Source organism: Typopeltis vanoorti, chromosome 5 (genome assembly GCF_054136105.1).
Source record: "Typopeltis vanoorti isolate ZY-2024b chromosome 5, IOZ_Tvanoo_1.0, whole genome shotgun sequence".
Classification (NCBI taxonomy): domain Eukaryota; kingdom Metazoa; phylum Arthropoda; class Arachnida; order Uropygi; family Thelyphonidae; genus Typopeltis; species Typopeltis vanoorti.
The window spans coordinates 13195759-13219734 of NC_143553.1; the positions used below are offsets into that span (position 1 = coordinate 13195759).

General features: G+C 35.6%; 2 protein-coding genes across 2 annotated transcripts in view; both read right to left on the reverse strand.

Moving 5' to 3' along the window:
- Nucleotides 1–23976, reverse strand: part of fws (Conserved oligomeric Golgi complex subunit 5 four way stop) — a 574187-nt gene that overhangs the window by 319610 nt on the left and 230601 nt on the right. The window contains exon 10 of the mRNA XM_090393051.1: nt 8271–8451. Coding sequence (XP_090249177.1) covers nt 8271–8451 — 181 coding nt within the window. The remainder of the gene's footprint in view (nt 1–8270; nt 8452–23976) is intronic.
- LOC150106231 (histone H3.2-like) lies at nt 16718–17128 on the reverse strand. The gene has a single exon (XM_090393053.1). The coding sequence runs from the start codon at nt 17126–17128 to the stop codon at nt 16718–16720; it is 411 nt and encodes a 136-aa protein (XP_090249179.1).

The window sequence follows — 23976 nt, forward strand, 5'->3', positions numbered from 1 at the left end:
TGAATTATTCAACCATAGAGAAGGAAGCACTAGCAATAATTTTTCCATTGAGAAAATTTAGATACTTATTGTTAGGACAACCTATTCAAATAAGATCTGATCACCAGCCTCTGTCATTCCTAAGTACTATGAAGGATAAAAATCAACGTATAATCAGGTGGGCACTGGAACTGCAGGAATATAATATTCATGTGACATATATTCCAGGAAAAAGAAAATATAGTTGCTGATTACTTATAGATCTCATCATCATCATCAAATTCCTGCCATGTACCCTAAAGGGGTGTACAGGATATGACAGTACTACATGAAAAAATTACATCATTACTAACTTCCTATCTACAATTTTCCTCCAAATCAGTCTGTTACTTGTCAAGACTCCAACATTATCAGATCTTATATTTCTATCGTCTAAGGCACTTTGTACCGTATCAATCCACCTATATCTTGGTCTTCCTCTGGGTCGTTTTCCTGCCAACCTGGCAGAGAACACTTGTTTTGCTAATATTTCCTCTCCCATTCTATTTAAGTGACCATACCATCTGAGATTAGCTCTGCTAACGCATTCCTGGATGCTGACAATGTCAAGTTCTTTCCTAATATCCTCATTTTTAATATGATATTGCCATTGATGCCATCTGTTCACGCCTCTAATCCTTCTCAGGACTCTCATATCTGCGGTCTCTAGTCTTTGGTCAAGTGTTTTACTTCTGACCCAGCTCTCAGATCCATAAGTTAAAATTGGTTTGAACACAGTCTTGTATACAGCTAATTTAGTGTTCCGACTAATTTCTTTCTTATTCCATATGAATTTATTCAATTGACTTCCCACCATACCAGCTTTGCTGATTCTGTTGTCTATTTCTATATTTAGTTTACCATCTTCAGTAAAAATTGTGCCTAAGTAGCTGAAATGTTTTTCTTGTTCCACAGGTTCTCCGTTTACAACACAGTTGACATTTTCAATGATTCTGCCTATTTTCATTGTCTTTGTCTTTTTATTGCTGACCTTCATACCATATCTATTACAACAGCTATTCAATTTAGTCAGAGAATCTTGCAGACTTGTAGCGGATTTATTTAGAAGTATAACATCATCCGCATAAAGCAAAGAGCTGACATTAACATCTCCAATTTTGATATCAGGTTTAATACCACATTCCTTCATAATGTGATCCATATAGATAATGAATAACAGAGGGGATAATGTACATCCTTGTCTCACACCAGATTTAACATTAAACCATCTTCCTGTACTTCCTTCAATTCTAACTGCTGACTCACAACTCAAATAAAGACTAAGTATTGCTTGATATAATGCCCCATTGACACCATATAACTGCAGCGTATTGAATAGCTTCTCTCTTGGCACCTTGTCATATGCCTTTTCCAAATCGACAAAACTTAAATACAGATTTTTGTTATATTCCCATGCTTTCTCGACTATTTGTCGTAAAGTGAAGATCTGATCCTGACAGCCTCTATTTGGCCTGAATCCAGCTTGTTCTTCACCAAGCTTTTCTTCCACAATTCTTCTCAAACGTTTCTCAAGTATACTTGCATAGATCTTGCCAGGAACACTCAGTAGGGAAATACCTCTGTAATTCTCACATTCAGTTTTATTTCCCTTTTTATATATGGGTACTATGAGAGCTCTACTCCAGTCATCAGGAATTCGTCCCTCTGTCCAGGCTTTCTGAACTATGCAGTGCAGCCACTGCAAGACTCTTATACCACCATACTTCAGAATTTCTGGTCGAATATCATCTACTCCTGCTGCCTTTCCACATTTCAAGCCTTTGATGGCTTTTTCTACTTCAAGTATGGATATGTATTCCTGACTGCATGCCTGGTCAGTGTTTTTTATCACTGTGCTGTCATCACTGCTTGTTTCATTTAGCAGTTTGTCAAAGTAATTACTCCATACTTCAAGGATATCTTTTTCTCCTGTTTTCATTTCACCTTTATCATCTCTAATTCCTTTTACATCACTCTTTCCTCCATTCCTAAGCTTCTTCAACAACCTCCAGAATATTTTGCCACCTTCTTGATATTTATTTTCTATATTCTTGCCAAAGTCTTCCCATGACTTTTGTTTAGCTAGTTTTACACACTGTTTAGCTTTCTTACATTTGTCTCTGTATTCTGTAAGAGTAAAAGCTGACTTATTTGCCAGGAACTTTTGATATGCTTTCTTCTTTTCCTTCACTGCCTCTTTAACTTCCTGTGTCCACCAGGGAGTTCTGATTTTTTTTATCTTTGCACACAACCTCACCACATGCCTCTCTGGCAGAATCAATCAATGTTTCCTTCAGAGTTTGCCACTGAATCTCCAAGGTTTGATTCCTGTTCTCAAACTCTTTCATTTTCTTTTCAATAATATTTCTGTATTTTAGTCTACAGTTTACATCTGAGAGCTGCTCAACTTTTATTCGCTTTAAAACTTTCTTACATGTTATTCTTTTCAATATGAAATTCAATTTTATCCTGCTCAAGACTAAATAGTGATCACTTCCAATTTCAAATCCCCTGTACACTCTAGTGTCCTGCACCAGGGAGAAAACATCACTATCAACAATAACATAGTCAATGAGACTTTTCTTATTCCTAGCCTCTTCTCTCCATGTAAATTTGTGCACATTTTTATGTTGGAACATGGTGTTAGTAATAACCAGTCCATGTCCTGAGCAGAAATCCAACAGATATTTGCCATTATTATTAGCTTTGCTCTTTTCTCCAAATTTTCCCAAAATATTTTTGTATGTCTCACAATCATTTCCTACTCTACTATTTAGATCCCCAACAAGGACCAACTTTTCATTTTTCATTGTGTCAGTTGCTTTTTCTAAAGCCTCAAAAAATCCCTCCACTTCTACCTTAGTAGAACCTTCTGTGGGACCATAGGCACAAATAAGTCTCATTGTCCAGTTCCCCATTCTCATATTTGCCCACATTACTCTACTTGAGACTGACTGCCATTCAAGAAGATTAGCCTCGTATTTTGTGTTGAATACTATGGTTACTCCTTCTTTTCCTTGATTGTCATTGCTTGAATATAACATTTTGTATTTATTGCTCAGAAAGATCTCACCAGTTTTGGTCTTTTTTGTTTCAGTCACCCCTATTATGTCGATCTGGTACTTATCTAATTCCTCAGCTAGCTCCATTTCTTTGCCATTCAGGCTTCTTACGTTGATAGTACCGATCTTTAACTCTGGGGATGTTGAGTTGGGGTTTGTTTTCAGATTTGTTCCAGTAGCTGACTTTTCGCTGTTCGCCCTGGTTCCCTGGCGAAAACAACGGGGGCCTTGTTTAACCGGGTGACGCCCCAGCCGGCATGAAATTTTGTCATGTTGTACTATTATTTTTTATTTTGGTTTAACCAATAAGAATACAATTTGGTCGGCTAAATCCCAAATTGCCAGCCCATCCTCGTTCGTTCAGTATCAAAGTAGATACCCAACAGAGTGCACCACGAGAAGGCGAGGATTGGACATTAGGTCAGAAGCCCTGGTCGGTTCTCCGCATTCCTTTAAAGGCTATGTGGAGGTCTCCTCTCAGTTATACTCTAGAATCTGATATTGATGATTTGTCTAGGAATAACCAATTTAATCAAGATGAGGAAAAGTATAAAATTCATGTTATTCATAAAGTGAATAAGGAAATAAGTTCTCAGAAGACTAGACAGTATACAAATTGTCTTAGAAAGTATAAGTCTTTTGTACCAGGTGATTTAGTATTGTTAGATGATAAATCTAGTATTAAGAGAGTTGGGAAATTAGGAAGGAAAGCCTTAGGTCCATTTAGAATTTTAGACAATTTTTCTCCTGTGAATTTTAGGATTCAAGATGTCAATAATCCTAGTAAAATTTTAAATGTACACTCTGATAGATTAAAAAGGTACTTTTTGGGAAATAAAAATTTAGTTACTTTAGGTGACAATATGAATAAAATATTGAAGGATGAATGTAGTTTTCCTAATACTAATTGTGAATCTTATTGAAGGTTAAATGATAGGAAGGGGAATAGATTTAATACTCATAATTCAAATATGCAGCGAAGGAAAAAATTAAATTTTGGTAAAATGAACGATAATGCAAGAAAATTTTAATCATTGCAATCTTCATATTAAAACCTTTTTAATATGAAGATTGCAATGTAATATTTGAAAATTACGGAGGGCTCATGACACAGGCATTTTTTCTCTCATTTCAGGCTTAGAGATTCTAGGATTAGTTGTTTTTAAGAAAAAATTAGATTTTAAATTTAATATTATTTTATTTAACTCGCTTTTACAACATGTTTTTGTCATATATGATATGAATGAATATAAAATACCATAAAAACTTCTGTGAATTTTACTAAAGATATTCCAGAATCTGATTCCAGGGTAAAATTACATGATTTGGAAAAATATGAGGAACTGAAAACATTTCTGAGTGAAGAAATAGAAAGACAACAGAGACCCATAGTACAAGGACAGGAACTTCTGTTTAAGATGATGTCAGATTTAACAATATCCAAAAATCTTACAGATAATCAATCTTTTTCTTGTAAATCTGTAAAATTTTCTTGTAAAAATTTTAATCATTGCAATCTTCATATTAAAACCTTTTTAATATGAAGATTGCAATGTAATATTTGAAAATTACCACAATACCATAAAAACCTCTGTGAATTTTACTAAAGATATTCCAGAATCTGATTCCAGGGTAAAATTACATGATTTGGAAAAATATGAGGAACTGAAAACATTTCTGAGTGAAGAAATAGAAAGACAACAGAGACCCATAGTACAAGGACAGGAACTTCTGTTTAAGATGATGTCAGATTTAACAATATCCAAAAATCTTACAGATAATCAATCTTTTTCTTGTAAATCTGTAAATTTTCTTGTAAAAATTTTAATCATTGCAATCTTCATATTAAAACCTTTTTAATATGAAGATTGCAATGTAATATTTGAAAATTACCATAATTACCACAATACCATAAAAACTTCTGTGAATTTTACTAAAGATAAGGAAGGAACTTCTGTTTAAGATGATGTCAGATTTAACAATATCCAAAAATCTTACAGATAAACATCGGTCTAACCAAGAACAAGTCTAACTAAGTCTAACAACAAGTCTAACCAAGTGAAAAATAAACTTTCAACATCTTTCTCTAAATCCAGAATAATTTAATAAAAAGGTGGCACACCGTTTGGCAACTCCTATAGGTAGAGATGACCTTGCTAATGCTTCTGCCTGGTATCTCCACTTGGGCCTGGCTCCCACTGAAGAGACCTCAATAAAGGTCGAAACTAGTCTGGATAGTGGCCCTTCCCTTATTGCATAACATTATACATATCTGCAAGGAGATGTGTTTTGCATTATATTTGAGATACTGAGATAGGAGTGATGTTAGCTTGCTCCACCTTTGCAACGAGTTGCCCGGTGTTGTACTACCTTGCCCCAGTCCTGAAGATACTTTCAGGTGCAAACTGTGTTTGCTCACACTTGGATAAAGGATTAAACTAAAATTATTATAGGGGATAAAGTAGTGGTGGAGGGGATCCAAAGGTGACTGACAAAGATCATGGCACATCCAGAATTCTCCCTATTAGAACAGATTGAAGGAGTGTGGGCTTCAAAAACTAGCTGATGGATGAAAAATAGTACACATGATAGAAACATATTACCATATTTTTCAATAGATAATGCGCACGTTATCTATACAAAAAAAAAGTCTAAATTCATTAAAAATGAACATGCGCAGTATACAACTGAAAGGTGAGAGGTAAATCAAATGTAATAGCAAAACTAAGGTAGAAGTATTACTTAATATTTATTGAACAATACACTATTCAAATCCAAAAAATTCTTCATCAAGCTCAATATTGAAAGAATCAATTGCGTTAAAAATTTCGTTTGGTATTTCTTCAGCTTCATTTAGGTACTTTCGCTTCCCAGTCACACGGCAAATTTTGTCCAACACTAGTGGAGGAGAGCACACTTAAATTGTTTCTCTTCATAAATCCAAAAACCCAAGATGGGTAGGCCTTGAAATCCTTTATATTATCCTTTTGCGCAATTCTTTTCAATTCCTGCAACACACGGACAGTAGATATTCTTATATCTTTAGCTCTTTCATTAATAACCCAATCAAACATATTTTTTCTATGGTTGGCCACAAGCACCTTCTAAACCTCATAGTACGTTTTTCCTTGTATGTAAACATTTCAGGACTGTTTCAGCCTTTCATCGTTCACGAACACTACTTACTCCAACACTGAACAATCTACCAGCTTCACGATTCCCTTTTTCCTTTGCCACTTCTACCACTTTAAGCTTGAACTGCACTGTGTAGGATTTTCTCCGAGAAGTACTTCTGTCTTCCATGGGTAATTCACATCTAATAACAAAATATAAACAAATAATGATTTACTCTATGAAATATTTTAAAACTGGATGTACGGAATAATTGGCCACTACTACTAGCAATGCATGTGCTTTTAAAGAACCTCTCCTCTGTCTGTACTTCATAACTCTACCGATAGTTGGCACATGCAGGTTATCCATACATCAAAAGGAGTGATGAAAATGTTGGGGGTGTGCATTATACATTAGGTGAACGTTATCTATCAAAAAATATGGCAGTTATTAAACAAGTTTTATAGGACTGACACCGAACACTTTTTTTTTTAGCACAAAGCAGGAAAGGAGAGAATGAGGGATCACTTGTGAAAGCTGTGTAAGGGTGTGGATAGCAAGGTGTTAGGACAATATTTTTTGCCTAGAGGATGGTGAATGAGTTGCCTGCAGTGATTGTGAATGCTTTGTCAGTGTACGAGTTAAGGAGAGGTATGAGAGGTATTGTGTGAATAATGGGTCTCCCACAATGAGTTTATTTACTGACTCCATAAAGATACCAGTATAATAACAATAACAGCTTTGATCCACCTGAAATGATACATTTTCTGTTATGTTGATGATGATTTACAATTTTTCCTCATTATAGACAGTAATAATCTCCTAGGAGCTGCATTTTACATTATGAGAAAATATTAAGGATAGTGATGGAGCTTGCTCCACCTTTGACACGAGTTGCCATAGTGTTGTACTACCCAAGTGATGACTTACGCTTGGACTCGCCGATAGTTCTTCGGCATGAAACTTTTAGATTTCAATCTCCGAGTTTCGTACCCGGCTTTAAAATAATGAGGGATTTATTATCTCCTTAACTTAATTTATGCCACCGGAAAAATAGCCTCTTCGCCCTTTATCATAGTAATAATAATATATAAGTACACCGGTCTGGCAATTCGTTAGTAGGAGTATATGTAAGTTCAATTCAATTAAACCTTGGTATTCCAGGTCTACCTACTCACTGATGAGACCTCAAAAAGGTAAAAACCGGTCATCTACCTACTCACTGATGAGACCCCCAATGAGGGTGGAAACCGGTGCAGGGTGGATCTGGCTTTGAGAGGCTCCGCTTGGAAGTAGGTTTTTGCCTGTCTCTGAGTGGGGCAACCGCTGAGATTATGGCTCTGCTTGGTGGTGGGGTTAGCCTGCTACTGGGTACAGCCAATGCTGAGAAGTTCGTCTCGGTGATAGGGTGAGCCTCTCACTGAATGGAACAACGCTGAGTTGGGAAATCTTTCAGGGTCGTCTTATTTTTAGAGCCCGCTTCACCTATACATAAAGGTCGAAACCAGTCTGGGTAGTGACCTCTCCTCATAATGTAAAACAGTAATACATCTCCTAGGAGCTGCGATTTACATTAAGAGAAAATATAAAGGATAGTGACGGAGCTTGCTCCACCTTTGACACGAGTTGCCATAGTGTTGTACTACCCAAATGATGACTTACATTTGGGCTCACCGATAGTTCTTCGGCATGAAACTCTTAGATTTCGATCTCCGAGTTTCGTATCTGGCTTTAAAATAATGAGGGATTTATTATCCCCTTAACTTAATTTAAGTTAAAATTTGTGAACTATAAAAAATTCTATTAATTTAAATTTCTTTCCATAAAATAAATCAAAATTATTATACTAATAACTATTTATGCACCAGAAAACATATCCCCTGCCCTCACACAAAAAAAATTTAATATACTTCTATGATAAATGGTCTTAATTTGAGTGAATCTTTCTTTATATTCACATTTCAAGAATGAAACCCATGTGTAAATCACAACTGGCTTGTATCTGTTCTCAATGCCATATTAAATTTTAAATAATGCTATTAAGATATTTAATCATATAAGAATTTTAAATCTTACGTAAAATTTTCACACGAAATGCTTTCATTGGAAATCATTTCCATATCACCCAGTACATTCAAGCTTCCATCACTGAAATCAGCACTTAAACTATAAATCTGAAGTCTCGTCCACAATCCATTTACAAGCCTTAGAAGTTTGGGATATTCTCCTTCAAATGCTTGCTGAATGAAACTTGATTCTGGGGGAAAAAAATAAAAATTAAATTACTCAAAGAATCCCATGCACAATTGAATTATTAAACTGAAAGAGCAAATAGGCTAAAAATAATAACTTCTAAGTGAAATATGAAAGATTACAATGACACAATAATGGCATTGTCTTTTTTCATTGTTGTTTTATTAGAAGCTTTTTTTTTTCAATTTAAAAACTTGTTTCTTTTAATACATCTAAATGACAATACCAACAAGTACTTAAATATTAGTGAATATTTAGGTGCATCTTTCTTTGACATTTCCGAATTATATATATATATATCATCATCAAATTCCTGACATGTATTCTCAAGAGGTGTACAGGACATGATAGTACTATATGAAAAATTTACATCATTACTAACTTTCTATCTACAGTTTTCATCCAAATCAATCTGTTACCTGTCAAGATTCCAACATTATCAGATCTTATATTTCTATCTTCGATGGCACTTTTTACTGTATCAATCCACCTATGTATTGATCTTCCTATGGGTCTTTTTCCTGCCAACGTCCAATAATATATCCCTGCCAAGCATAAATTCTACATCCCATTTTTGTTTCCCAAATTTTAAAACCTTACATTTCGCAACATTCAACTCGCATCCCCATTCCCATGCCTAATCACTCGATTTATTCAAGTCTTCTTGTAATACCACAACATCTTCTCTACACTTCATAGTTCGTCCCAACTTTGCATCATCTGCAAACAACTGAACATCTCCATCCAAATCTTCACCAATATCATTAATATACAAGTTAAACAGTAATGGCCCTAAAACTGACCCCCAAGGTACTACACTTGCAACTTTCCTTTTCCGGGATATTGCACCCCCATACACAATAGCTGATACCTATCAGATAGCCAGTCTCCGATCAAATGCACTAATCTAATATCCAACCTCATCTGCTCTACTTTGACTATCGACTTATCATTTCAGTAATCTATCAAAGGCCTTTGCGAAATCTAAGTATACGAAGGTGGTCTCAAAAGTTCTCGGCCTTCACCATAGATGGCAACACTATTGGCAAGATTTTTTTTTTTTTCCTAATTTGGTAGATCTTTCATAAGCATCCATGTGAAATTGCTAGTCATTCTATCAAGTAGTTTGTTTTATACAGCAGTCTGTATCCCTTGAAATGGATAAAATTGAGTATCGTGCAGTTATAAAAATTCTTTATAAAAGGTTTAATGCCAAAAGAAATTAATTCGAAGTTCATAAAAGTTTATGGGCACTCTTCTCCTTCCTTTTTCAACAATTAAGAAATGGGCTGCCGATTTTAAATGTGGCCATACCAGCCTTGAAGATGATCCACATGAAGGATGTCCAAAAAGTGTAACAACATAATCAGTTATCAACTGCACGATATGGTATTGGATGACTGGCAAGTCAAAGTGCATGAAATTGATGAGCCTGTAGGCATTTCAAAAGAACATGTGGGATATATTTTGCATGAAGAATTGCATAGGAAAAAACTTTGTGCAAGATGGGTGCCAAGATTGCTCACAGATCAAAAATTCACTCACATGAAAATCTCTGAACAGTGGTTGGAGCATTTTAACAAGAATAAAACTGATTTTGTGCATCGATTTATTGCTATTGATGAGACCTGGATTTACCATTGCACGCCAGAATCCAAACTGCAGTCAAAACAGTGGACAGAAGCTGGTTGTTCAGCACCAAAGAAGACAAAGTCGGTTCCATCAGCAGGAAAGGTCATGGCATCGGTGTTTTGGGATGCTAAAGGCATTTTGTTTATTAATTAATTATCTTGAAAAGGGTAAAACAATAACTGGGGAATATTATTCTGATCTTTTAACCAGACTAGATGAAAAAGTTCGTGATAAAAGACCCAGTTTGCAGAATAAAAAAATCATCTTTCATCAGGACAATGCACCCACTTACAAAAGTGTTTTGGCAATTGAAAAATTAAAGAATCTGCAGTGTGGATTGTTGGAACATCCATCCTATTCCCCAGATTTGGCTCCCTTTGACTTCTGTCTCTTCCAAAAAATTAAAGCACTTTCTCATTGGTCAGTGTTTTTCTTCAAATCAAGAGGTGTTTGCAACTGTAGAGAGGTATTTTGCAGATCTTACTGAGAACCACTACAGGAATGGAATAATGCCACTGGAGCATTGCTGAAATATATTAGTCTTAAGGGAGATTATGTTGAAAAATAAAAATAATTTTGAAATTATTTTTATTTTTTAACCAAAAAATATGAAAATTGTTTTTTCATTGTTAGGTCAAGAACTTTTCAGACCAACCTCGTTTACTGTGTATCCCACTCCTCTGTCCAAGGAATCTGTCACCTTATTGTAATAAGTAAGTAGATTACTAAAACACGACATCCCTTTAGCAAATCCATGCTGTCCATCAAAGATAATACCATTTGTCCACCCAACTCTGGATCCTAGTTCTCACAAGCTTCTCCAACAACTTAACCACAACACCTGACACACAGATAGGCCTGTAATTTGATTCTTGAGATCTATCATCTCCTTTATGAAGCAGCACAATCTTGTCCTCCTTCCGCTCCTCAGGAATTTGACCCAGTGCAAGAATATTAAAAAATATGTCAAGGTAAATGTCAACTCCCTGGCACATTCTTCCAGAATATGTGGTGATATATTATCGTGTCTCGCAGCCTTGTTAACATCAAGTTTGTCAACTCCCTACACACCTCATGCTCACTTACAGTCAGTCTCTCCTCCCCATCATCAACTGCTCTCAATCTCTCCATGAAGTCACATTTACAAGAATGAAAGACCTTTATGAATTTCTCATTAAGTATCTCCACTATATCTTCTGACAGAGGTCCTTATACCATTTTCTTCAATCAATGTCATCCTTCCATAATCATTCTGTTTTTTTTGCTGGCTACATATCGAAAGAACTCCCTAGGATTCTTTTTTGACTTCATTAGCTAACTGCTGCTCATAACTCACTTTTGCTACCCTTACCAACCAAGTCACCCGCCTTGCCTGGTCTTTGTAATCCTCATGGAATTGGTTATTACCACTTCTCTTATGCTGCCTCCATAATGCCCTTTTTCTCTGTATCGCATGATTAATCTGTTCATTCATATTCACATGATTTCTCAACAATTTGTCGTAAAGTAAAAATCTGATCCTGACAGCCTCTATTTGGCTTGAATCCAGCTTGTTCTTCACCAAGCTTCTCTTCCGCAATCCTTTTTAACCATTTCTCAAGTATACTTGCATAAATCTTAACAGGAACGTTAAGATTTATGCAAGTATTACTGTGTGTGTGTGTGTGTGTGTGTGTGTGTGTGTGTGAATAACATAATTTGCAGAAAAAAGAAAGAAATATATTATTAAAACAAAAGCCAAAAAATAAAATAATATATTATGACTTAAAAATAAAAAAAATAATAATAATAAAAAACATAGATGGTAGAAGAAATAAAGGAATTGAGTTCATCCTCAGTAACAGAAAAAAACAAATTTCAGGACTGTGATTTTTTTTAGTGCCATTAGCATGCGAAGTGATCGGTGGGTAAAAATCTCACATAAACATTCTACTTTTTTTTTACAGTAATATATATACTGAGTGAAAATTTCATTAATTAGGAATACACTTTTATTATATGATAAAGTAACCTTTGAAAATACATGTATGTGTTCACGTTTGTTACGGTGGTATCTGGTAATACTAAGCATTTGTATGCTTAATATTACTGGATATCACCATATGGCAAAGTGGTGGAGATATGAAACAATTCATAAACCATATCAGTGAGACTTAATATAGTTCGCCCATCGATTAGAGATCCCTCGACACTTCTGCGCATGTCAGAAAAAGCAGAATCCGTTCCTATAACAGGGTAATCAATCTGTCTTCTGGGATGAGTTTGTTTATTATTACAGGTCGGAAAATTTAGCCTTTCTTTTACGAACATTGCTGTTTTTAAAGTGTAACTATTTTGCTTGTATAACAGTTGGAAAAATGTACGTAGAGAATTAACAAAATTAAAAAAGGTATAGCATAAAACAAAAATTTAACTAGGTTTATTTTTAAGAAAGTTTTCTATAAAATAAAAATAATTATACAGAAAAGCAGAAATTTTTTCAAATGAACTTAGATATTCTAAACTTACAGTTGAGAGAACTGAGACACTTTAATGTCCTAAACTGATTAATTATTTATGACTTGTTATGACTCTTTTAACAAACCCACGCAAAAAAAGGTTGGAAAAAAATACCATTATCAAATCCTTTTAATCTTCATAGTCATCTGAATCAGTGTCTGAATCGTCATCATTTTCACTTAAACTGATCACCAAAGGTTCGCATAATTCTTTGATAATTCCATCTCTGTCCCAATACATATTTTCCAATGAGGTGACATGAAAGCAATATTTTCCCCAGTTTTGAACTGTAATACTTTCAATCGCCTGTTCTGAAAGTTAAAAAGTTTCGACATGTCAATATCTCCAGTTACGTTGCGATGGCGAATGAAACTTTTCTCTTCTGCCCAAACATACTCAATAGCATTAATATCGCAATGATATGGTGGTAGCCACAAAGCTAGAAATCCATGCTCTTTGAGCATCGTCGAATTTAAATAGTTTAGTTGTGGGCGAGTTTCTTTGGAACAAATTAAGCAATTCGATTTTTCGCATATCTGGGAAATGAGAAATGTTATTTGCAGAGAGCCAATCCATAAGAACTTGCTTCTTTCCAAAGACCAATTTGGAACTTTGTTTAAGTAAATAGAGTGATATGAGGCGTTATCAATTATAACAACAGCATTTTTAGGAAGGTTTGGAATCAATTTTTCTTCTGCCCACTTTTCGAAGATCGTAGAATTTAATTGCCCATGGTAATCTCCAGTAGCTGAATTGGCTTTGTACATTAAGTTTGAATTCGGTAAAAAATTTATTTCTCCACCTGCACACAAAATTATTATGCACTGCGAGGCATTTCCAGTTTGTAGCACTCCACATTCTTCTTTAGACTGCCAACATTTTCCATAAGTTAAATTACTATCAATCCAAGTTTCATCTAGATACACAATCGGTCTTTTCTCCTCCCTGAAACGTCTTATTGCTCTCAAATAATGCATTCTAGATAAAACAATGCCACTTCACTCCATGATAAGTTTCCTTTTATTCTAGGACTTTTTAAAACAAAATCTGATTTCATGAAGTATTTTCCTTAAAGTTTCTCTTTTCCAAGGAAAATTAATTTTTTCTTTAAGCACAGGAATCAATTTCAGAACAGTTGGCACTCTTTTCTTGACCAGTAAAATTCGTGAATAGCTCTTATAACGTGTACATCAAAATCATTCAAAGCTACGGTTTTGATGGTTTTCTTTATCTGGCACTTTTTTTTTTTTAGGAGATTTAAATTTTGGCTTACCTTCACCTTTTGATTCCCCACGAATTCTTTTATCAGTCGACCCCAATATGCCCGCAATTGCACTTGCATGTTTTATGACTTGAGAAAGAGGAACAAGGAGATGGCCTTCTGACAGTTCTTTTTCGCAGAATGTCAGCACATTATTGAATATTCTTTTGCAAGAGCTACTGAAACGTTTAACAACAGAACTTGTTGACTGTACTGGATTCATCATACAAATTAATAATAAAAAAATAATGCAAAAAAGCAACAACAAAAATAAAGCTAGTACTAGTACAGTGACAGACAAGAAAGCACGTGATTTCACATATTGGTGACCAATTCGTACATCCTTCATTTCTTTCTCCCCTTCAGCATGAATCGACTATTCTTGGCAAAATGCCAAGCAGAGACCTACAAACGGTGGGCGAACTATAGTAAACTTGCTTATCATATGTTATAATCCTTAGGAATAACAGAAATGTTGTAGGTATATATTACATATTAATTTATTTTGTTCACAATAGTGTTTCAATGCCATGCACCATTATAACGTGACAGCACTGCAGTAATGACAGCCATGTTGTCACTTGAGTTTTGCTTTGAATCTCAGTGACTGACATGCACGTTAGTTGTTGCTCTGTGATGGGAATTCTAGCAAGTAACAAAGTAAGCAAGGAAGGAAGGAAAGCTGTATATGAGGAAAAATAATACCGTGTTAAGTTCTGTGATCTCAGAAGTTTATATATATATATATATATATATATATATATATATCTTTATCTACTCTCCAAGGAGGAACTGTGAAATTATACTGTAGTTCTGTTACTAACTTCACAGTTCCTCCTATCAAGACCTCGCATATTAGTGAAAATGTTAGACTTAATTAAAAGCAAATTAGATATGCAAAGAGAAGGGTGGAATCTGCAGTAAATTTCCTTCTATTAAAAGTGCATTTGGAACTCTAAATTAATATATTCCTATTGTTTGAGCTTTATCCTTCATGCGTACTTCAGCAAAATGAAGGAAACATGAAGGAAACCTGCTTAGTAAAATACATATGCAAGTATAGTAATCAAGTGAGATCTTCAATCTTTATTGTATTCTGAATAATTTGAAAGGTAAAACAGACTAATTGTGAGCAGAAATAAATAAAATAAATGGGATAGTTATAAATATGTTAAGCTCCCATATGATCAAGCAAAACTACAGAACCTTTAGCTGAATGCTAGGTTCAGTTTGTTTTTTTTGGTGTTATAATTCAGAACAGAATGTATTTAACTGTGAGAGTCAGTATAAAGAAGAAAGCATTTATCTGAGCTCATATAGAGTAATTCTGGAATGACCATACAGTTGTTCTCTATATTATTATTATTATTTAGGCCTCCAAGGAGTCAAAAGACTCATCACGGAAGGTCCTACCTAGGAAACAAGTCTATCAAGACTCAACGAGGGAGGTCCCTCCCAGGAAACACAAATTCTATCATACCACTCCTTAAACTCATTGACCGTTCTTGCTCTCACCACTCTATCAGGCAATGCATTCCATGGTTCAACCACCCTCCATGCAAAGAAACCACTCCACCACTCCTCACCATCTTGCTCACAGTTTCCTTTCGTAACTTCCAGGGATGGCCCCTTGTCATCACTCCTTCCTGCTGTTTTTCTTTTTCAGAAAAAAAAAAAAAAACTTATTTTATTATTATTCAGGCCTCCATGGAGTCAAAAGACATCGCAGGAGGTCCTTCCTAAGAAACACAAAGTCTATCAAGACTCATCGTGGGAGGGCCCTCCTGGGAAACACAAAGTCTATCATACCACTCCTTAAACTCATTGACCATTCTCACTCTCGCCACTCTATCAGGCAATGCATTCCATGGTTCAACCACCCTCCATGCAAAGAAACCACTCCTCACCCTCTTGCTCACAGTTTCCTTTCGTAACTTCCTGGGATGGCCCCTTGTCATCACTCATTCCTGCTGTTCAACCAAGCGAAAGAACTCCCCAGTGTCAACCCTGTAACCACCTCTCAACAGTTTAAAAGTCTCAATCATATCACCTCTCCTTCTTCTATCCACCAAACTCTGCAGTCCACATTCTCTCAGCCAATCCTCATAACTAACATTGTACAGTCCTGAAACTTTCTTTGTTATCTGCCTCTGTACCCTTTCCACAGTTAATTTATTCCCTTCAAATCCTGGTGACCAAATCTGAGAACAATAATCTGAGAGTGGTCTGATCAGGGTCTTATACGATGGAATGATAACTCTTTTATCTCTGCAGGTCAGCGTCCTTCTCATTATTGCAGCAATCCTTTGTGTTACCTTCACCACCTTTGCAATATGTCCCTTGAATTTCAGGTTTCTATCAATCATCAACCCCAGATCTCTTGTCTCCCCTACTTCCACCAGTATATCTCCTATGCAGCGTTCCATCGATGTGTCCCAAACCTCAAGACCTTACATTTTGCTGCATTAAACCGATACCCCCCATTCATTTTCCCATCTGTCTAGCTTATTCAAATCCTCTTGCATGACTACCACATCTGTACTATTATTAATAACCCTTCCCAGCTTCACATCATCTGCAAACAACTGAACATTCCCCTGCAATCCGCTGACAATGTCATTGATATAAAGGTTAAACAATATAGGTCACAGTACTGAGCTCTGTGGGACCCCACTGCCCAGCCATACACAACTCTCTGATACCTAACAGATAGCCAATCCTGAATCCAGTTGACCAACCTGACATCCAAACCCATGTGCTGCCACTTACATATCAGCTTATTATGCGGCACCCTGTCAAATGCATTTGCTAAATCCAAGAAAATGGCAGTATATGCCTTTATGAAAAGGGCCGTTTCTGAAGTTCAACTTAGTTTAACCTAAGCACGTTCTCCTCTGATACGTCGAGCCAGCCGAATATGTTTGGGCATAATGGTCACTCTCTTGGTGTGAATTGCGCACAAGTTGGTATCTTCAAACAAACCCTCCAAGTTTGTTTCACTTGCTTCCTGAAGAGCCATGACAGCAAAACTCTGGAAACGCAGATCAGTCTTGAAATCTTGAGCTATTTCAAGGACTAGATGTTGGAATGGGAGTTTCTTAATCAATAATTCTGTAGACTTCTGATAACGATAAATTTCTCTGAGCGTAACTGTACCAAGCCTATAACGATGGGGTTTCTTCACTTTACCTGTAGCAGGAGCACTTTTACGAGCAGCTTTGGTGTCTAACTGCTTTCGTGGAGCCTTTCCTCCGGTAGACTTACGAGCGGCTTGCTTAGTACATGCCATTACTTCACTATCTCGCTAAAACGCTTACGACGAAGAAAAGCAGAATGGTCGAGTATTTAGTGAGAATTTGAAGGTTAGATATATAGAATAGTGAAAAATGTTTACTAACTGTAATTCTGCAGAGAATATGATCTCCTTAGAGAGAGAGAGAGAGAGAGAGATAATTATAGGTTTACAGTAAACAGTTTAATTTTTTTTTTTATATATTTGAGGTTCATTCTTGGATAAAGACAAAATGCTCATTTTGAAGTCAATGCACCATCATGAGGGTCGCTGAGCAGAGACCTCCACATCGCTTTTCAGGAATGCAAAAAATTGACTGGGGCTTCTGACCTAATGTCCAATCCTCTCCTTCATGTGGTGCAATATGTTAGTAGGTACCTACCAGGTAGTGAATGAATGAGGATGGCCTGGTAAATTGGGACATAGCTAACCAAACTGAACTCTCTATTGGCTTAACTCCCCACAACCGGCTGAGGTGGATGAAACAGCCAGACCTCACTAGCTATTTTCATGGATCTAAACTTCATCGGCATTCTACCTTTTATCATGCCATTACCTTCCTCTGCAGTTAATCCCATTATAGCTATTCTAGAGCCATTAGTGGATTAACTGTTGGTGAGTGACCTTTGTGTCACCTATCTTTACATCTATTGTGTAACTTGGAATTTCCTTTACTGTCTTTTTGCCTCTAGAATGATTTATTGCGTCTCTTCCCAAAAATTGAAATGAATTTCACGTGTGAAAATAACCAATCCTGAAATGACCACCGATCAGCCTTTGAAACAAATCTATTTAGTGATATTAAATTTGATCTATTTTACTCTTCAAATCAGCACACCAGAAGAGTTCCACTGATTGCGCTTTCACTTTATTTATAATATAGAAACAATTTTTTTCGCGAATTTACAAATGGTTGCTTTGTAAATATTATGTCAAATATTTATATTTTTAAATAATATTTATTGAAATAAATGACATTTTGCTTTCTTTCCTAGCAAATTATATGGATCATCACATTTCAGTTTTAGAACGATTTTTTTTGTTTCGTCTTTATGAACAACAAATGGTAAATTGCATTACTTGGTTTTTCTGATTGCGAGTCTTTTTGATATCAAAAATTTATATTCAATGATATTTTAGCAGTGATTCTTCACCTTTTTTTTAGTATTATGCACATTACAATAATATCCAGTGCATATCCTCATAGATATGTTGAAAATATAATATTAAAGATATCATATACAGAATGATTTAAAATTTTTGCTCATTTTGAAGATTTTCTAATGCTTCCCTCTCCCCCTCCTTATCCTCTTCTGGAACTCAATTGCATAACTATTCTAAATTTCTACCGGTCTGAAAGCTTTTCTAGACAGTATTCAAAATCTATTACTTCATTTTACCGTTTTAACAAAAGAAATATGGCAATAAGATTGTTGTATCGTGAAGCTTCTAATTCTGTATTATTTCTCTGCAACCTAAAATCAACTGTTCTACTGTCATCTGAAATTATTTGAAATTTTAGAAATACTATTTCTTTTAAGGTTACAGGTAGTGTGATCAGCATTCAAATTTATGAATTTAGAGACAGTAAACACACGTGTTGAAATGCTTATTTTACTTATTATTAATAAAAAAACACTTGACATTTCGACAAATCGAAATTCGACATTATAATCACAAAAGTAGATAAAGGGAATGCCACTGTTGTTTTAGATCGAACAACTTACATAGAAAAAATTAACCATTTGGTATCGGACCACAACACTTACCAAATGGTAAACTACAACCCCACGAAACGCATCAAAAAAAAAACTGAATTAATTAAATCTGTTAACACATAGCCAAAAGAAGCAGCACACGGGCATAATACTGTTGTGTCCCATTTTACGATTTTTATTCTATTTTATAATTTCCGCTTACCTATGTTCTTCTATTATCTACGCAAGAGACATCACCAAAAATTCTACTAATACTTAAATTATTTCTCCCCTTAGTACCTCAAATATTTGTATTTATACTGCGCCTTTTGGGATATTTAGTTTAAGATATTATATTCAAAAACAAGGAGAAAGAACTCAAATATGTATGAAAGTGAAACAATGTTGCAGTCATGACACTTTATCTCGTTTCTTAACATTAATTTCCCGCGTGATTAGGTTCGTATTTTTTCAAGTGGTGCATTGGACAGCAATTTCAGACAACTCTTTTATCATTGAACAAAGGTTTATTAAATTCCTTATCATGGTACAATTCGACTTTTGTGATTACTCAATTTAATGCTAAACTAAATACTTACAAACTAACATTAGCTTATTACAAGTAATTAGGCTATGATCCTACAATGAGTATTACGATCATGCCGCCATACACATTCAACACGTAAATTCATTTGACATGGACAAATAAGATTAATTCACACTATTTAACTATTCAAACTTAAGTATATTAACTTAAGTTTGTAACTTAAGTTTGTTTTAACCTTTTTCTGCACTAACACACAACTATGACATTTTAACTTCCCTATACATTACAATAGACATGCAAAATTCTCAGGACACTTAATTATTCACATAACATTAACACTAGCCAGCTTACTTTTAATATATTCTGTCAGATACTAAAGTCCTAGTATAAATTTTCCTTGGTCACTTTAACAGTTCCGTATTAGAATAATGATACTTATCACAGACAAATTTTAGTTAACATTAGATATATTTTACAGTACCTTTCTTTCTTGGGTTTTTCATATGGGCCTTTACCTTCTTCTGATTGAACTAGCTTGATATAACCTCACCGATAATCTGCTTCTCCTGCGTTCTTTTTGGAATTGAGCTAGGCTTACGCTGGCTTAACTTTTCGTAACTCCGAACACACTTTGAATCATCTATATATCGGCTGTGCAACTCGCCACGTGGACATCGATTTCTTTACTTCTTTCCCCTACTCATAGTTGTCACTGAAGTTGGAACACAAAGAATATGTTTTCTTTTCCTCGACTTTATGGCATTCTTCGCTTCTCACATAGGAAATACGGAATCGAAATCGTTTTCGTTTCGAAATTCGTTTCCGTGTTGTGGCATGGAGATATAACCCCTATCTCGCCACTCAGGAAAACATCGTGAAATCCCTACGAAAGAGCTCACGAAGGGCTCTCCTGGAACAGAATCAAAACCAAAACCAAAACAGCCCCGTGGGGGGGTTTCCAACCCTTTTATACCTGTTCTCCTAAAGGCACTTTTTCTAACTTCTTTTCTCCGGCCCCCTACTTGTTTTTACTTCACCGACCAATTAGGGTGGCGTTTTTCTGCCAAACGTCCTTTGATCGGCAAGCCCGTAACGATGTCTCAATCCGGGAATCGGCCCTGAGCGATTTTTTTTTTCTTTTGCTAGCCTCTAATTTAATCCCCTTTCCAAAAATTTTCTATGAACATACTTAATAACTTAATCTCTAGCCTCTCACATACCATCTCTTATGACCTTTTCTCTTTTAAATCATATCACAATATTAATATATTCTTTCTTTTGTTAGTCAGTTTAACAAAAACCTTTATATTTTATATATTTTATTGGATGCAAGAATCTTTCTTTTTCTTTTAATTAATTCAACTATCATCTTTTATGCAGGGTTTTTTATTTATTTTATTTATTCTTCATGTTACACCATGATAGCTGAGAATTCTATATTCTCAAGATATCAGGTGTAACAATACCTCATTATGCACGTGCGCCCAGAATTTATGGCCTGCCAAAAATACACAAAACAGACACACCACTACATCCAATTGTTGAAGGAATCGACAGCCCAAAAATTACCACTTAGCCAAAAAATTAGCGGCCACACTCATGGAATTGGTAAGTCATTCCCCTTCCTACATAAAAAAATACACATTTCATAACAAAATTAAAAACATTACACTCAACGACCAAGATTTAGTCAGTTTTGACATAACTTCCCTTTTCACCAATGTCCCGATCAATGATACTATCTTGCTTCTACAGAACATATTTCCACACATCACGGCCCTCTTCGCCCACGTACTCCGCTCTGGATATTTCGTGTGGCAAAACAATTTTTACCTTCAAAAAGAGGGTACAGCTATGGGCTCACCACTTCTCCCCCCCCCCAATAGCTAACTTTTATATGGAAGACATTGAGCAACGAGCTCTAGAGTCAGTGTGCCTAAAGTCCAAAATTTGGCTCAGATACATCGACGATATTTTTGTCATTTTGCCCCACAGCCGCGAAGCACTAAATACATTCCTTAGCCACCTGAACAAACAACACAGATATATATAATTCACCATTGAAATAGATAAAAACAACTCTCTTCCATACCTAAACACACTTGTCACACATCTTCCCTCATGATGTCTCTCCTCAGTCTACTGCAAACCTACACACACAGGCTAGTACATACACAAAAATTCTTATCACCACCCAACACAAAAACTAGGGGTCATAAGCACCTTTAAACACAGAGCTCAAACTATTTGTTCAAATGAACAAGCTCTAAACCAGGAATACGAGATCATCAACCATACATTTATAAAAAATGGATACGATAAAAAAACTATTCACAAGATCTTCCACAGAGATACCACTAAAAACAAGAAAGATTTCAAGAATGCTATTGCCATTCCTTATGTTAGAGGCATTTCCGAAAAAATGGACAGAACGCTACACAAATACAACATCAAAACCACCTTTAAACCCCTGACAAAATTAAGACATCTACACAGTTCTTCCAAAGATCCTCTTACACACCTAGCCCACCCAGGGGGTTTATAAAATACAATGCACACGTAACCTACCATACACAGGGGAAACAGGGCGAACCATCCCAAATGCAAATGACACATTAAATATCTCCATTTTGGAAAAACCGGCTTTTCTGACCATGCACTCCAAACATATCACAGAACTGATTGGAAAGGTACCAAGTTCCTGCACAGCACCAAAACCTTGTTCGAGAGGAAATTTAAAGAAGCATTAGAAATGCTCAAACATAATCCAAATCTGAACAAAAATGATGGTCTAACTATTCCCAGAATGTGGAAGACCCATTTGCAACCTTTATAGCAATCAGAACAAGCCAAAGAAAAATCTCAATACAAGAAGACTTGGTGAAGTTTTTCTTTTTTTTTATACAATAAATAGCAACTTGAACTATACAAGTCCAGAAGAAAATCTTAGTATAACAATCTGACCTGTACAAATCCAGAAGAACCTTAGTACAGGAGGCCTTTAGCAGAGTTTATTGTAGTTTTTATTTATTTTTTTATTATTTTTTTATTATTACTTTTATTTATTTATTTTTATTTATTTAATCAATAGATGTCAGGCTAAGAAAAAGATTAATTAACAGCATAGATTTAATTTAACTTTATAGAGTGCAAGAGCATGTAGATTGGTTTCCTATACAAATGTATCTTTTTGATGATGACCTCAATAAAGGGATTGAAACGTCAAGTGTTATTTTATTAATAAAAAGTAAAATAATACTTTCAACACGAGTGTTTTGTGTCCCTAAATTCGTAAATATGAATTAGAAATACTATGCTATACTTTCACCATGCAAAATTGTTTATATGCATATAACACAAAAGAAAGTTCAGTAGTAGCATTTTTGTTTATTTTTCTTTATTATTATTACCCCAAGACCTCACGGAGTCAAAGGCTCTTCTGGGACTTTTATCACACACACACAGCTCATCATACCGTATCTTAAACACACTCAAACTCCTTGCAGACGCCACACTCTCAGGCAAGGCATTGCAATCATTTACAACTCTGCATTAAAAAAACCTGCCTCTCACTTCCCTACTCACACCCTCTTTATACAGTTTCCAGGGATGACCTCTAGTTCTGACCCGATCTCCCACTATTTTCGGCAGAACTTCTCCAGCACTGATCCTATAACAACCCCTTACCAACTTGTTGGTCTCTGTCATATCTCCCCTTTTCCTCCTGTCCACCAGACTCTGCAAATTACATCTTCTCAATCTTTCCTCATACTCAACATTCCAGAGGTCAGAAACTACCTTAGTCAGTTGCCTTTGGACCCTTTCCAACATCTCTTCATCCTTCTGAAAGGCAGGTGACCAAATCTGGGCACAATAGTCCATGTGTGGCCTAATCAAAGCCTTATACAACGGAACAAGAATCTCCCTACTTTTACAAGTCGGTGTCCTCCGCAACATTCCCAGAAGCCTTTGTGTTGTCTTCACAATTTTGGCTATGTGTCCCCTAAATTTCAGATCCTAATCCACTATCACACCCAGATCTCTTATTTCTTCCACCTCCAACAATATATCCTCACCAAGCATAAATTCTGCATTACATCTTTATGTTTCAAATTTTAAAACCTTACATTTTGCAACATTGAACTCACATCCCCAATCACTCAATTTATTCAAGTCTTCTTGGAAGGCCACAACATCTCTTCTACTCTTCATGGTTCGTCCCAACTTTGCATCATCTGCAAACAACTGAATATCGCCATTAAAAAATCTTCACCAATATCATTAATATACAAGTTAAACAGTAATGGCCCTAAAACACTGCACTAGTGACTTTCCTTTTCCTGGATATCGCACCCCCATACACAACTTGTTGATACCTATCAGATAGCGAGTCTCCAATCCAATGTTCTAATCTAATATCTAACACTTCATCTGCTCTAGTTTAACTGTCAATTTATCATGAGGTACTCTATCAAAGGCCTTTGCAAAATTCAAGTATACTCCTGTGTATCCTTCTCCTCTGTACAAGGAAGCAGAAACTTTCTTGTAATAAGCAGATTACTAAAATATCCCTTTAGCAAATCCATGCTGTCCATCTTTGA

Coding starts and splice junctions, on each gene's coding strand:
- LOC150106231 (XM_090393053.1), bottom strand. CDS start 17,128: ATGGCATGTACTAAGCAAGCCGCTCGTAAGTCTACCGGAGGAAAGGCT.